This window comes from Drosophila hydei, unplaced genomic scaffold (assembly GCF_003285905.1).
Source record: "Drosophila hydei strain 15085-1641.00,03,60 unplaced genomic scaffold, DhydRS2 tig00000358-arrow-arrow-pilon, whole genome shotgun sequence".
In the NCBI taxonomy this organism is placed as follows: Eukaryota; Metazoa; Arthropoda; class Insecta; order Diptera; family Drosophilidae; genus Drosophila; species Drosophila hydei.
The window spans coordinates 569,943-585,225 of record NW_022045716.1 but is presented as its reverse complement, the minus strand read 5'-3'; the positions used below and the strand labels follow the sequence as shown (position 1 = coordinate 585,225).

At 47.0% G+C, this 15,283-nt stretch overlaps 1 protein-coding gene across 2 annotated transcripts in view; it reads left to right on the top strand.

The window, feature by feature from the left end:
* LOC111605348 overlaps nt 1-6,791 on the top strand; it is a 29,009-nt gene extending 22,218 nt beyond the window's left edge. For both annotated transcript variants that reach the window (XM_023323835.2, XM_023323827.2), the window contains exons 3-5: nt 108-401; nt 1,558-1,686; nt 1,777-6,791. In XM_023323835.2, coding sequence (XP_023179603.2) covers nt 108-401; nt 1,558-1,686; nt 1,777-6,195 — 4,842 coding nt within the window. In that variant the 3' untranslated portion in view covers nt 6,196-6,791. The remainder of the gene's footprint in view (nt 1-107; nt 402-1,557; nt 1,687-1,776) is intronic.
* Nucleotides 6,792-15,283: the final 8,492 nt, after the last annotated feature.

Sequence of the window (15,283 nt, the reverse complement as noted above, 5' to 3'; positions counted from 1 at the left end):
TGCAATGCCCAGCTAGAGTTTTTAGATCTATCTCATAAATATATGTAGAGTATATTACCTAACTCTCTCTCTCTCTCTCTCTCTCTGTTTCTCTCTTTACTCTTTAGGAACTCTTTCAGCAACTGCAAACGAGCTCAGAGCCCGCTCTGTGTCCGGAACCGTTGCGTCGCGCCTTGGCCAGCGGCCCACTGGCTGGTCGCAGATTTCCGCTGGGCTGCCTGGGCGATGCTGCCGAGTGCTTTGAGCTCTTGCTGCATCGCGTCCACTCGCACATCTCGCCCGACGATGGCGACGCGTGCGAGTCAGCGGCCTGCATTGCCCATCGACGCTTCGCCATGCGCGTCATCGAGCAAAGCGTTTGCAAATGCGGCGCCAACTCCGAGCAGCTGCCCTTCACGCAGGTGAGTCGATCGATTACTTGAAGATGTGCTCGGAAAACATGGCTAAAATGCCAAGGGCAAGTCACACTAGAGACTTCATAGACGGGTCAGCTGCTCAGAATCAGTTTGAGCTGAGAATACTTCCACTTGGCGTACGGGAAGAGAAGAATTAGAAGCTCTCTAAACTCCATAGACTAGCAGAACTTCAAGTAGCTAGACCCATTGGACGAAGGGACTTCCAGGAGAGGAGGGAACTGGGTATCTCTATGAAAGCAGCCTGAGCAGTAGATCGATTCAAGCTGATATCACGATCAAATGTAGTAAAAAACAAAAGGAAGTTAGGTTTTCCAATGAGTTTTAACTCATCTCAAAACATATATCATATCTAGCCTATACTTGCTCCCTTTCTTCTGGGGGAAACGCCGCTGCCCTAACCATGTCTCCTTTTAGAGTGGACAAGTAGCATCTCCTGGAGCCCCATTAGTTGCTACCACGTGTCACCCAGGAATCATTTCGAACTAAGAAACTCATACTGAAAGCCCACAGAACGTGGCTCAGTCTGGGTGCAGAAAATAGCTTAAAGAATTCAATAAAGTCTGACTTAATTGTACGCGAGTTCTTTTGTGCAATTGGCGTGGGCTACGGAACACCTGCAATTGCTGCTATGTAAATTGTGAACAGAGCGGGCAGCGAGAGAGGGGAGCCAGAACAGACTGGGGGGAACAGTTAGTTGGTTAAATGGCCAAACGGGTTATGCGGCAAAACATGAACCTGAACGTGAGCCACTCGCTCGACCAGTTTGTGGAACACCCACTAGGAGAGGCAACGCACACAGATCATAGATTGCAAATGTAGTTAACTCTTCTACCCCGAACCCTGCTTACCATAGATCACATTTGCTTGCCATTGACAAGCGCCTTCTCCGACCCCTTAGCCCCTTCTAATACTCCCAAGATCATACGTATTTCAAGTGTAATCCACTCTGCCTCATGGATCACAGAATGCCATTTAAGCTGACTTCCTCAATGCCTCTCCCGCCTCTACCCGCTTTCAATCATAGGCAGCTTAGCTCCCGCTCTTTCTATCATAGATCCACACCTGGAGTAGGAGTACTGTGCCCCTCCCTGTCTGTCATTGTCATTGATTGTATTGTATTCTCACCTGCTACTCTTTGCAGATGGTGCACTATGTCTCCGCCTCGGCGCTGACCTCACAGAAGAGCCTCGCCATGCAGAACCATCAGCAGCTGAGCTTTGGCCAGCTGCTGCGCGCAGCTGGCAACATGGGCGACATACGCGATTGTCCGGTAAGTGTCACAAGCCGTATTCAACAGAAACCGTGGCTAATTGGACTCTCCTCTCGTCTCTCTCTCTCTTTCTCTCTCTCTCACTCTTAGAACTCGTGCGGAGCCAAGATTGGCATTTGCCGTGCTCTGCTCAATCGGCCGGACGTCGTTTCGATTGGCATTGTTTGGGACTCGGAGCGACCGGCTGCCGATCAGGTGCACGCTGTCTTAAAGGCCGTGGGCACTAGCCTGCGCCTCGCCGATGTCTTCCATCAGGTCAGCGAACAGCGCTGGGCCCAGCAGTCGCAGCACGAGCTCGTTGGCATTGTCTCCTACTACGGCAAGCATTACACCACCTTCTTCTTCCACACGAAGCTCAAGGTGTGGGTCTACTTCGACGATGCCAACGTCAAGGAGGTGGGGCCCAGCTGGGAGGGTGTCGTGGACAAGTGCAGCCGCGGCCGCTATCAGCCCCTGCTGCTGCTCTACGCTGTGCCGCAGCCACCCAGCTCGACAGCTGCCAACAACTGCGGCATGGAACGACGCGCTGTCACGCCCAGCCCGGAGAAGCCTAGCCTGGGCAGCACAAGGCGTGCCATAACGCCCACGCCGCTCAACGACTATCAGAACCTAAGCGTCATACAGAAGAACATCTTTCCCGTGCCCCTGGCCGCTGCGCCCGCACTGCCAGCGCTGCCAGCGGGCAGCGACGAGACGGACGCCTACATCAGTCGCAAGACTGTGGAGCACGTCTTGAGCGCTCAATATCAGAACCTAAGCGTCATCCAGGACAAGATCGCCGCCGATAAGGAGGGCGGCTTCCTCAATCGGAAACCCATCGAGGCGATGCTCAGCGCTCAGCTGGCCCGACGCCAGCACTTGCAGCTGCAGCGCAGCCACAGCGCGGAGTCCAGCTCCGGCCATGCCTCCAATGGCAGCTCCCCGCCCAGCGATGGCCTCACCATCCCTGAGCATCTGAATCAGCCAAGGCGTCGCGATTCGGGCAATTGGTCGGGAGATCGAAACAGCGCCAGCTCAGCCAGCTCCACAACTCTCGATAATCCATATCTCTACATGGTTGCGAAGCGAGGCGTCGCTGCTGTGCCTCAGAGTCCAACGCGACATGGCCATGTGCATGGGCTGCCCTACGATGCGGGCTACGATTCGTTCTCGCTGAGCTCCACGGACTCGTATCCGCCCAAGCATGTGCTCAACCCGCAGCTGGCCAAGATACCAGAGACGAACGCACCGAATGCAGCTGCGCACGTGCCACATGTGCCGCACGGGCCACACGGGCCGCACGGACCGGGCCTAGCTCTGTCGGGCGACTGCGAGAAGCTCTGCCACGAAGCGGACCAGCTGCTGGAGAAGTCACGTCTGGTCGAGGAGTCGCACGATCTAGAAACAGCCCTGGTTCTCTGCAATGCTGCGGCGGGCCGGGCAAGAGCTGCCATGGACGCGCCGTACAGCAATCCGCACACGATGACGTTCGCGCGGATGAAGCACAACACGTGTGTGATGCGAGCCAGAAGTCTGCATCGGCGCATACTCATCGAGAAGGGCGCCGAGAGCGAGGCCATGCCCGAGCTGAAGCACATGCGCGAGGGCAGCAACAGCAGCGTCAAGCACATGCGACAGGGCAGCAAAGATCGCACGCTCGAGAAGCTAGAGAAGCTGGAGAAGCTCGAGCAAATGCCGCCAAGCGCCTCGGCAGCGAAGAGCATCGAGATCTATGCGACGCTGCCGAAGCGCAAAAGTCCGCTTAAGGCGCTCGTCAATGCCGGCGGCGATGACAATGCCATCGAGTACGAGCAGCCAGTTAGCCAGGCTAAACCAGAGCGTGAGAGTCGCTCGCTGTTCGGACGACGCGACAAGGACAAGGAGAAGGAGAAGGAGAAGGAAAAGGAGAAGCGCAGTCGCAGCGAGGACCGCAACAAGTTGACGCGCGAATTCTCGCTGACCGAAACGCTGCTGGTGAATGCCAAGGATACGCTGAAGAAGCACAAGGAGGACAAGGACGAGAAGAAGGAGAAGGACAAGAGTGGCAAGAAGCAGCACAAGATACGGCGCAAACTCCTCATGGGCGGGCTCATACGACGCAAGAATCGCTCCATGCCAGACCTAACGGAAGCTGTCGACGATCCCAGCTCCTCTGCTGCGGCAGCAGCTGCTGCCGCTGCGGCCGCAGTCAGTGCGCATGCCACGCCCCTCAGCTCGGTGGACGACAGCGCCGTTGGCCTGCATCTGCATGGCCACGCCTACATGGGCATGAGTGGCTACATCTCCGAGGGACACTTTGACTACCCCAGCAACAGCAACAGCAACAGCAACAGCAACAGCAGCAACATTGCTGCATCTTCCGCTGCTGCTGCTGCCTCTGGCTCCTGCGCTAATCCGAACCTGGAGCGCAGCAAGCTGATGCGCAAGAGCTTCCATGGCAGCGGCAGGCAGCTGACCATGGTGCCCAAGGTAGCGCCGCCGCCGCCCATGCGCACCAGCTCAGCACTAACACAGCAGCAACAGCAACAGCAGCAGCAGCAACAGCAGCAGCAACATTTTCATCACGAGGCAAACTTATCGAATATCTCAGCGATGAGCTCGAATGCCTCGATAAGCGAGGACTCGTGTCAGACAATCATAACGACCTGTGCGCAGGTGCACTCCGAGCAGAGTCCGCTGAAGGATCTGCAGCTGCCGTGCTCCACAGACATGGGCCTGGCCTTGCCGCTGCCCCTGCTGGAGCTGCCGCCGTATCCCAGTCCGCCGCAGTCCGTTTGCCATTCGAGACAGGCGAGCGAAGACTTTCCGCCACCGCCGCCACCTGAGATCGACTTGGAGCCGCTCAACCAGCAGCTGAACCATCTGCACGCCCTGGAGGCAGCCAGCAAACAGCAGCGACAGCAACTGGACTCCATGGAGGGCACCACCAGCATTCTGGCCCAGCTGCAGCAGCGGCAACACTTGCTGAAGCTGCGCAAGGAGCAGGCGACGCCGTTGCCCGATTTGCGTAGCAGAAAGCCAGAGCCAACAGCAGCAGCAGCAGCAGCAGTCGCAGCAGCCGCAGCCGGAGCCGGAGCCTCTCCCAGCAGCGTGCGCGATCTGGCGCACCGCTTCGAACAGACCAGCATTGGAGGAGCGGGAGCAACAGCAGCAACAGCTAGCAGCAACATGCGCTCGTACGCCTCGCAGGAGCTGCTTAGCTCTGTGCGCACGCAGATGAATGGGCTGCCCAATGGCAAGCCAGAGACAGATGAAGTTGACTGCGCACCCATGCCACGCCAGCAAGCCCAGCAGCAGCAACAGCAGCAGCAGCAGCAGCAGCAACAGTTGCTGCTGGCTAAGCCCAAGTACGAGATGTCGCAGTCACAAATTGCCGAGGAAATACGCGAAGTGGAACTGCTCAATTCGATGGTGCAGCAGACGCTCAACCAGAGCAACCTGGCGACGCCGAAGCGCGTGAAGAAGAAGAGCGTCTCGTTTTGTGACCAGGTCATACTCGTAGCAACAGCTGGCAATGAGGAGGACGACGACTTCATACCGAACCCCATTCTGGAGCGAGTCCTGCGCACGGCTCAGCATCCCAATGAGAAGGTGAGCGCGCAGCTCATTCAACAGCAACAGCAGAACATGCTGCGTTTGCAGACGGAGGCACAGCCACGATTGCAGCAGCAGCAACAACAGTTGCAGCAGCAGCAGCAGCAACAGCAGCAACAACAGCTGCAAGCGTCGCCCATGCTGGGCAGACCAGATATGCAGCGCTATGTGCAGCGTCAACAGCAGCTGCTGCAGCAGCAACAGCAACAACAACAGGAGCTGTATCGTCTGCAGCAACAACAGCAGCAGCAGCAGCAGCAGCAATTGCTGCCACGCACCAGCATGAGCGGCTTATCCAATCAGCAACAGCAGCAGCAACAACTGGATATACAATACAGCAGCATGCCGCGACCTTTGCATGCACAGAGCTACTCGATACAAATGCAGAAGCAACAGCTACAACAGCAGCAGCAGCAGCAGCAGCAGCAACAGCAGCAGCAGCAGCTGAACATTGCCTACTTCAGCAATGGCAATGTCGCTGCTGAGCAATCGCTGCCCTCGCCCTATCAGCGCGTGCCACACCCACATGCCTATCAACAGGCCAACTACTATGCAGCACAACAGCAGCAGCAACAACAGCAGCAGCAGCAGCAGCAGCAGCAGCAGCAACAGTTGCTGAATGGTAAGAAAAAGGTAAGCTTTGAGCCAGGCACCAAAGGTGATTTGGATTGCTTGCCCTGTGCGCCGCAGCCGCCACCGCCGCCGCCGCCGACGACTGCGTCGTCGCTGCAGAACGGACTGCCCGAGCCACTCACGAACGGCACGAATCTCAATGGCATCACGGCCATACCCACCCGCGTCTACAACAATGCCATCGTCAAGGCCTCTGCCAAGGCGGTCGAGTGCAATCTGTGCCGCAAGCGACACGTGATCGCGCCCTCGGTCTACTGCACCAACTGCGAGTACTACTTGCAGATGCTCAACCAGCGCAGATGATGCCAAACTGCATCGAAATCGAATGCGAATGCGAATGCGAATGCAACTGCAACTGCAATCAAATGATTGAAATTTGATTCGAATCTGATTTCGAATCTTAGCTGTAAGTGGAAACACGTTATCTCAAGCATTGCTGCCACGCCCCTCCAAATAGCGCCCTAATAGGCTGTTACTGTTAAGGTTTGAGTCGTACACATCGTATACAAATATATATGTTATATATAAAGCTTATAGCCAATCGTAGCTCGTAAGCAGTTGCAACAGCAGATCGAAGCAAGCAGCAGCAGCAGCAGCAATAGCAGCAACTGTTGCATTTGCATTCATGGCTACTGCTGCTGCTGCTACAGCTGACTTTAGTCAGGTTGGCTGCCGCGTGGAGTGTGGCAATAGCAACATCAACAGCAGCAGCAACAGTCCCTTTTATGCCGTCGCATAAGATGTCGCAACTGTTTGCCAGCCACGCCTACACATGTTCCCCCAGCACACACACATATATGACCACTTGCCCATATATCTAACACGCGTCGCTCACAACGAACATCAGCAACATTCAACTAACTCCATCCAGCCTGGCTTCCGCAAATCTCTTGATTTTTTTTTGCTTAATTAATATTTGTAATTGTAATTGTAATTGAATATTTTTTTTTCATCATCTTTAAATTTGTTTAAGTTTTAAGAGTTTTTTATACTTCTTTTTTTTGTGAGAAACTCAGCCGCTGAGCTTCCAGAGCCGCGCAGTTGTCGAACGACTGCTCGGCAGAGTTTTAATATTTGTATCTAATATCGTTTATCGACTAGCTTAAGCACATATTCTTTATGCTACATATATATTTTTTTTATATATTTTTTTTTGTGAAATGCATTTTATAGTACTTAAACTGTTTATACGTACATATATACATTTATTATAACGATTTCTTAAGATTTTTCTTTACAGAAAACACAGAAATGCACAAATGATGCGAGAAAAGAGCAATTAAATGGTAAAAAATATTTTAATAAAAATAAAATAAAAAATAAATCTTTTGTCTGTTTATCTGGGGCATTGAAAGAAAAAGAACAAAAATCAAAACTCTGGCGGAGCAGGAAAAAGCAAATAATAAAAAGAGTGTGGCATACTTTCGGGCTGAGAAAAAGCAATCGTTTATAGCATACTTTCAAGCTGAGCGCATTTTGCTAAAACTTCGCATACTTTCAGGCTGACTCTGAAATGCAGAGACATTGTTTTGTAGCACAGTTTCAGAATAACATAATGGCTCGTACGACTCTATAGTCTCTCTCTCTCTCTCGATTACCCTTAACTAGTTAGTGGACCTATGTTGAGCCAGCCTCTGCAACTATGATTTGCCTTTAATATTTTGTTTTCTCTTCTGCAGTCTATGCAGCCCTCGCGTGTTGCCTATTCGTAGCTGAGAAGAGCTGAAGATGGGCTCACCGGCAACACAGAGGCTGCAGTTTCTCCATTAGGAATCACGACAATTGAGCCAATAGAATAGTAGCAGCTATTGAAGTAAGCCCCACACAGCTTGATAGATAGGCAAGTGCTCATTTTTAGAATTTTATAAGCTAGTTTACACTCGTTCCAGTAGGTGGCTCGTTGTGTTATCTCTTTTACGTATTCCAGAGCCAGTCTTTTCAACATATGAATGCTCCCTCGAAAGCCCTCATTGCAACTTATGCTGATGATGTTGCAATCATCTATAACTCTAAAAGTCCTATTGAGGCAAGTTATGGACTACAGAGGTATCTTGATACTGGAATCTAAAAGTCAACCCGCTAAAAACATTAAACCCTTGCTTCACCTTAAAAAGGCTGCAAATGCATACTCCCCCAATCCAGCTGGTGGGAATAACACTACATCAACCGAATCTTGGAATCACACTGGACAGGCGTCTCACCTTTGGGCCGCACCTCAAAGCTGCGGTGAAAAAATGTCGTCACAGACAGCAACAACTGCGATGGCTCAACAATAAAAAGAGCACCTTGCCGCTGAGATGCAAAAGAGCTGTCTACGCCCAGTGTATCCTACCGATATGGCTCTATGGAGTACAAATCTGGGGAGTTGCTGCCAAATCCAATTACAAGCGGGTTCAGGTTTTGCAGAACCGAGTACAGCGACAGATAACTAACTCTCCATGGTATATACGCGGCTCAATACTCCACAGAGACCTCAAGCTCTTTACTGTCGAAGAGCAGATTGGAAGACACACAAGCAGATACACGGACAGACTGCAACGACACCGAAGCCTACTTGCAAGAGGTCTAATCCCTGCCAGACCCCTAAGACGACTTAAACGGCAAGACTTTGCCAGAACGATGGGATGAATGGTGTAAACTGTCTCCTTTTAATTCCTCATATTGTGACTGGTTTGGCTCTAATTCCATATATATACATGTGTTGTTAAGGTACTACATTTGATTGTACAGGTTCTACACTTTTATAAATATAATAAAAAAAAAAATACTTTAGTGCTCGAACGACAGGCGAAGTCTGCTTGAGTTTGGCACGATTAACGAAAGTTCGAACTCCTGCACCGCAACTATCGATATATAATAATCATATTTATTAGTATCTGAATATAAAGTTGTTTAAGCAAAAGTGACCAAAATCCTCTTGACTTCGGACTCAGCCAGTTTATGCACATCTAATGCCATAACTGAACTTTCGACGTAAAGCAGTTGCCAGATTTCGACTTACCTCTGAAATTTAGTCCCTGCTGATTCCAGCAGTAGCTGTATTGAAATCTGCTGAAAGAAAGTTTTATATTTGGTTTCCCCCAACCACCAATCAAACAGCAATAAATTTGGTTTAAACTGAAACTTTTAATTTTTAATTAAAAAAAAAATAAATAAAAAAAAAAGAAAAAATGTTTAGTAGGAAATATGTATTCTGAGTCGATCCTCAAATAGTTTGAAACAAATTCAGAGTTTTTCGCGAGAATCGGCTCAGACGTATAACATTTCCTTTTTTATACGATTTTTTTTTTTAGCGCCATGGTGAAGGCGCGTATAACGCTTCCACACAAATGCTTTTTTTCCCGGTTTTTTTTTTTTTTTTGTGTTGCTTTTTTCATTATCGATTTATTTTTTCGAACTGCGTAAAACATTTAGCCGAAATTTCTTTTTTTCTTTGTTTCTTTTTTTTCTTTTTTTCGTTTTTCTTTATTTTTTTTATTCTCTCTTTTTCGAACTGAGCGCCAAGCTTTACTTTTTTTCTTTTTTCTTTTTTTTTTTTTTTTTTAATGCTTCGCAAACAGTTCTTAAATATTTTACGCAATTCAATATTTTTTTAATTTTTTTTTATATTTAAGACACGGTTCGCTCAATATCTTCTTTTTTTTTCTAATTACCGACCGAACGATTTGTGAGTGTGAGAAGTGAAGAGGAAGAGGAAAAGGCAGAAGATGATGTTTGTGTGTTCATATTGAAGCGGAATAGTGGCGAATGGGAACGTACGAAACGATAGAGGAGCATGGATAGTAAAATATCAATTACAAAAAACAATATAAAAAACTTTGATTTTAAAACTTAAAATTCGAAATCGAAAAATTGAAAAAGTACTCAAAAATAAATTGTTAAGACAATTAAAATCTTCACTTGGATATGGCAATGCTTCTTAGCTCTCAAATCAGCATTAGATCTGGCAACGGAAATAAATTCAATTGAAATCTCTTTTCCTTATTGCATATTGCCATTTTCATACAGGTGGCAACGCCACTTGAAATTGTCAGCGATCTGACAACGCTTCTTGGCTTGACTTGATATTGATGGGATTAGCTTAGCAATTCCTTTGCTTTTTGCTCTCGTGTACTGGATTGGTGTGGCAACGCCTCTTGGCATTGAATGGCTTGCGAATCGCATTGATCTGGCAACGCCACTTTGTATAGCTTATAGCTCCATCACTTCTTGGTTTCAAAACATCAACGACATGACAACGCCTCTTGGCGTGGAGTTGAGATGAGAGCAGTTTCTAACTTCTTTTTGACTCTTGAATTGATCTGGCAACGCCTGACAGAAGACCCCGAGATCACAGACGCAGAAACAGCTTGACGCACAGCACATGACACTTGGCACTGAAGCAAAGCACTGAAGGATCACAGCATCCAACAGTTCGGCTCAGAAAGAGGCTTTGAGATCGCAACTAGAATCAGAGGAGACGAACATGGAAAGTTATGAACTGAACTAAAAAAAGGAGGAGGAAGGGAATAGAAAACAAAAACTTTGGCTGCCTTGGCTTGGCTCCAAGCTTCGTTTCGACTCATCTGAAAGAATATCAGCATAGAAATAGATTAGTAAAGCTCTCTTTCGCCCTAGGTTTGGGCTGGGTAAGACGCTTCGCTGATCCACTGCGAGAGATTTGAGCGCGCCTTCCGCCTGCGGACCTTGCGAGACTTTCGTCTCCTTTGTGATGTGAGCCACAATCAGGCGTTCTTTAGTTCAGTTAGTTGTTTGGTTGTCGTTCAGTTGGGCAAGCCAATCGCTCGCGACAGGCGTGTCACGAGCAATTGGCTTGCCGTCTTTTCATTTTCCTACTCAGCTTACGCTTGACTTTGGCTCATTTAATTCAATTTTCGTTTGCGCGGCATTCGAAAACACCTGCGTAAACTTTAAAAACTTTCTATTTCCCTATTCTTTTTTATTTATTTTTTTTTATATATTTTTTCTTTTGAGTGCTTTTTATATATATATATATATATATATATATATATATATATATATATATTTTTTTTTATTTTTTTTTATATTTTTTTTTTTTTCATAATTTGCACTTTTATAATTTTTTTTTTTATTTTTATTTTTCTTTTTTTTTTTGTCTAAATCTTTCTATTGCACTAATTGCGGCACACGTCACTCGTATAACGTTTATCATTTGCATATATTATTGTTTTATGGAGTTTCTTTTGTTTATGGCCCATGCTGAGGCAGAGGCAGTGGCTCAAATCCCCAAGAGATCAGCGCAACGCTTGGCGAACGAACGTAGCGAACTCACCTGAAGGCAGTGGTTTAAAGAGCATTTTATATAATTATATATAGTCTATATGATCAGTCAGAGACACTGCTGCAAGCAATATTTAAATTAGATCTGGCATATAGAGTGGGGCTTGTATATACAGAGGGAATGGGTCTATGTACAATGCGAGCGGAAGAGTTAAGGAAAACAGAACAGAAGGACGAATGTTGCGTATCTCAAAGCGAACTCAAATTGTTTTCCAATTAACTATCGATTGCTCATTGCCGATTGTCGATTGACTGCGCCTTGTGCCTAAAGCAGTGACAGAGTCATGATTAAAGCTGCGACTTGAGCCATTCCAGTGACTGCCCGGAGGTCTATCTTTGGGCTCGTTGAGTCGCCTGGTTCATTGCTACTTTTGCGGTTACATCATGATTGAAACAGATTGAGTCTGTACTGTATTTCTCGTCCTCTTGCACTTTGCTTTCCGGTTTTTGGCTCTCTGCCTGCCGAACGACACGGCCTGTGGGAAGATATATCCAGTTTGGTAATATGTATATCACATTGAACTGTTATATTCTGTACCTGATTGATTGATGGGTTATTTCTCTTCGGTTATACATCATCATTGAAGTTGGCTTCTTGTTTTGGGCCTCCCTGTGACTGTTGCCCTGGTGAACTATGCAACGGAACTAGTTCCCGTCGTTGATACATCATGATTGAAGCTAGACTCTCGCCCTACTTTACCTACTGTTGGAGTCGTCGCCCTCTTCTCTGATTCTCTCTACATATGCATATGCCCTTCCTCCTGCTCTGTCTAACGGATAGTGGAGCTAGCGTCTGAACTACTTCCACTCACTACACTGATTGAAAGAACTTGCTGCTACCCTATGTGTCTCTGCCTTTCTCCCTCTATCTCCAGCTTCTGCCGCTCTGCCTCGTGACAGTCAGACCCAGCGACACGGCCTGAGCTGAAAAGTTAAAAGTCAGACACAAACGGACCAGTCTTCGACTAGGCAGATATGTAGAACATCTTGCCACACAATATACAGATATATATATGAATGCCAACAGAATGAGGGTTTGATGAACGATTGGAATGGGTGAATACGATGACATTTCTAGTTTTATAACGATTTGTGATGTGATCGAATAGCTCGGTTAGTGGCAAGTGGCTGCCCTGGGATTGATAGATTTCACAGTTAGACTGTTATATTGGCGTATAACACTTATTCGAGTGCTTCAGGCTTTAGGCAAGCGCCTGCCATGAGCTCGAGGCGGCGAGCGGCATCTATCGAGTCTGTTGTGGGCGAGGCGTTGGTGTGTGTGCGCCTGCGCTTGCATGTGCGTGTGTGTGGGCGTACGAAGGGTGGGCTGGCGGACAGGGGCTACTTGACCCATTAGTGATAACTGTTATACACATGCAATTCTCGTAGTTGATGTGGCTTCTGTCGCCATCTGGTTTATGCGCTCTAATCGGTGTGCTTTGCCTTGGCAGTGCGCGGCCGAGAGGAAGGCGCCGTCAACCATTTGCCGAGCGAGATAAACATACGTGTACTCTGTGTGCGTGTGTGTGCTGTGATGTGAGAGAGAGAGAGAGCGCCTCTCCTGCCGAGCTGTTCGCTCGCATGCAATAGGGTAGGTTCGCACGACATGTCGTTTCGCTCGCATCCATGTGATGCCGCGCACACTCGCGATAGAAGTATGTGGTTACGCTTCGTCTCGTATCTCGTGTGTGCGGCATCAAACGGATGCCGTTCGTGTGTCACTGTCTTGTTCTGTTCCATATGCTCAGCTCGCTCTGCAAAGCTCACGCTCTCTCCCCCTCTCGTTAAGTTCTCTTTCTCCCTTCAGCCGGCCGCAAGCGCAGGGCAAAGCTTGATTGATCCAAGTAGAAATTACATTGCTAACCCGCCGCCATCTCCACGCCTCGGCAACAGCAGCAACAGCAGCAGCAGCAGCAGCAGTTGCTACACACCTCAGCTCAGCTCACCTGCTTCCTGGCTTCGGGGAGCTCGTCTCCTAGGAGTAGCTGCCCCCTGCCGTGGCGCCACAAAGCTGTATAGATACACGCTCACTCACCCGCTCGCACATGACCTGCGCTTTCGTATTGAACTTAAGCTGCTTCGCTCCTTTATCGAGTTGATGCGCGATTCGTGTCTGAGTTATGGCTGGCTCTGTCTCTCTCGCTTATCATATATCAATATTGCAATTTGGCACTTGGTACAGTTGGCACTCGAAAATATTAGCACTTGAAAAAAAATGAAAAAAAAACTAAAGGAATCTTTGCAGCTTCGCCTGACCGTGTCGCTGGTTCTAGAGCTCGCGCTCGACTGTGCTCATTGCTGCTGCTCGAGCGACGAGGCAAGCTCGCCAGCTAGTCTATGTAGTCGAGTTCAGGTAGTCCAGGTCCAGTTCAGGTAGTCAAGTTCCGTTAGTGTCAGTCCCAGTCCTAATGAGGGTTTCTTTTTTCTAATGCAGCTGCCTGGCTATTTGGCTGTCTGTCTGTCCGTCCGTCTAGCTGCCTGCCTTGCCTTGCCTTGTCTTGATTGTCTGTCTTTTGTCAGAGTCCTGTCTTTGCTTTCCTTTTGTCCTTGGCTGCAGCTGCACTTCCTGATTTCTTATTATTTTTTTCCCAGAATATTTACAGTTTTAGTCCGCTTCAAACTTCCTTCAACTATTTTCACTCAGGTAGAGACACAAACTGTTCAACTGTTCAACTGTTCGACTGTTCAATCAATGCTCGTTCGTCTCACTGCAACTACTCGGCCTTGCTGCTGGCAATGCCTTTTCGCTGGCTTTGCGGATGGCAATGCCTTCGCCCATTCCCGTCCTGCAGAAATCCTTGACCCAGGCACTTTTCTCTATGCAAATTTCAATTTCACTCAATAAATTTGATTGAATCCAGTTGCGTTGCTGCTTTGACGTCGTCTGCGAGTGCGAAAAGCAATTGCTGCGCTTTGGTCCGCAATGGAGATGCCACTTGCTGTGGCACACACTCAAGACAGCACGCGAAGTTGGGCAACGCCGCGAGCTGTCAAGACCAGTTCAATTTGCTAATAGCTTCTTGCTAAAAGTTCATATTCCTCATATAATTTCAATTTCCATTTCAATTTGCATCGCTTTTAGTCTCAATTTTGATTTTCGCCGAGGCCAATGATCGAACGCGCATTGCACACTAAACACAGCACGCGCAGCTGCCAATTGCAACCAGGTGGCAACGTTGCAGCACGACTCACGCGCAGCCCTGGTTGTGCTGAAGCGAAAATATGTTTAAAGTTCAAAATGTTTGAAATAGAGTACAAAATATAAGCCGTAAAAAATAAAAAATTATAAAAATAAGATGAATAGAAAAAGAAATTAAAAAAATATGTAAATGAAGTCAAAAAATAAAAAATAAAATAAAAGAAAATATAATCCTAAAATAATAATAAATAATTGCTTAAAAAACAAATAAAAAAACATCTCAATAAAAAAGACTAAATATTAATAACAAATTTAAAAAATACTTGCAATATTAATAAAAGCAAAATAAAGCAGAATAAATTATATGATAAAATAACAATGTTTATAAATTATATAAGCAATAATAAAATAAAATAAAATAATAATAAAATAATAAAAAAAAGGAAAAAAAGATATACATATATATATTTAAATATATAAATATATATTTAAATTTATATATAATAAAGACGTTATAATCATTCAAGTTAAATTTAAACAAGTAAAAGCATAATTCAAATAAATTGTATCAACAATAATAAAAAAAACCAAATATTTAAACGATTTTTATACATGTATTTGATAAAAAATAAGCAATAAAAATATATGAATAAAAGGTAAACAAACAAAATAAGAACATTGCAGTCGAGCATGCCCGACTGCTTGCTACTCGTTCACGGGCCTCAGCACTCAGTGTAGTCTTGACCCGCAAGATTTGCCACGCCCCGAAGAGCTAGGTTTGGTCTTGCCGGATAGTCGGATAACGGACGGACGGACGGATACCGCATGAAGCCAATAGACACGCCTTGCAGCTCATGAACAAGCATAAAATTTGCATTACAAAGAATTGACCTAAAATTTGTTAAATAAATTACAAAAACAAATAAAAAACATAAAAATAAATATGTAAAA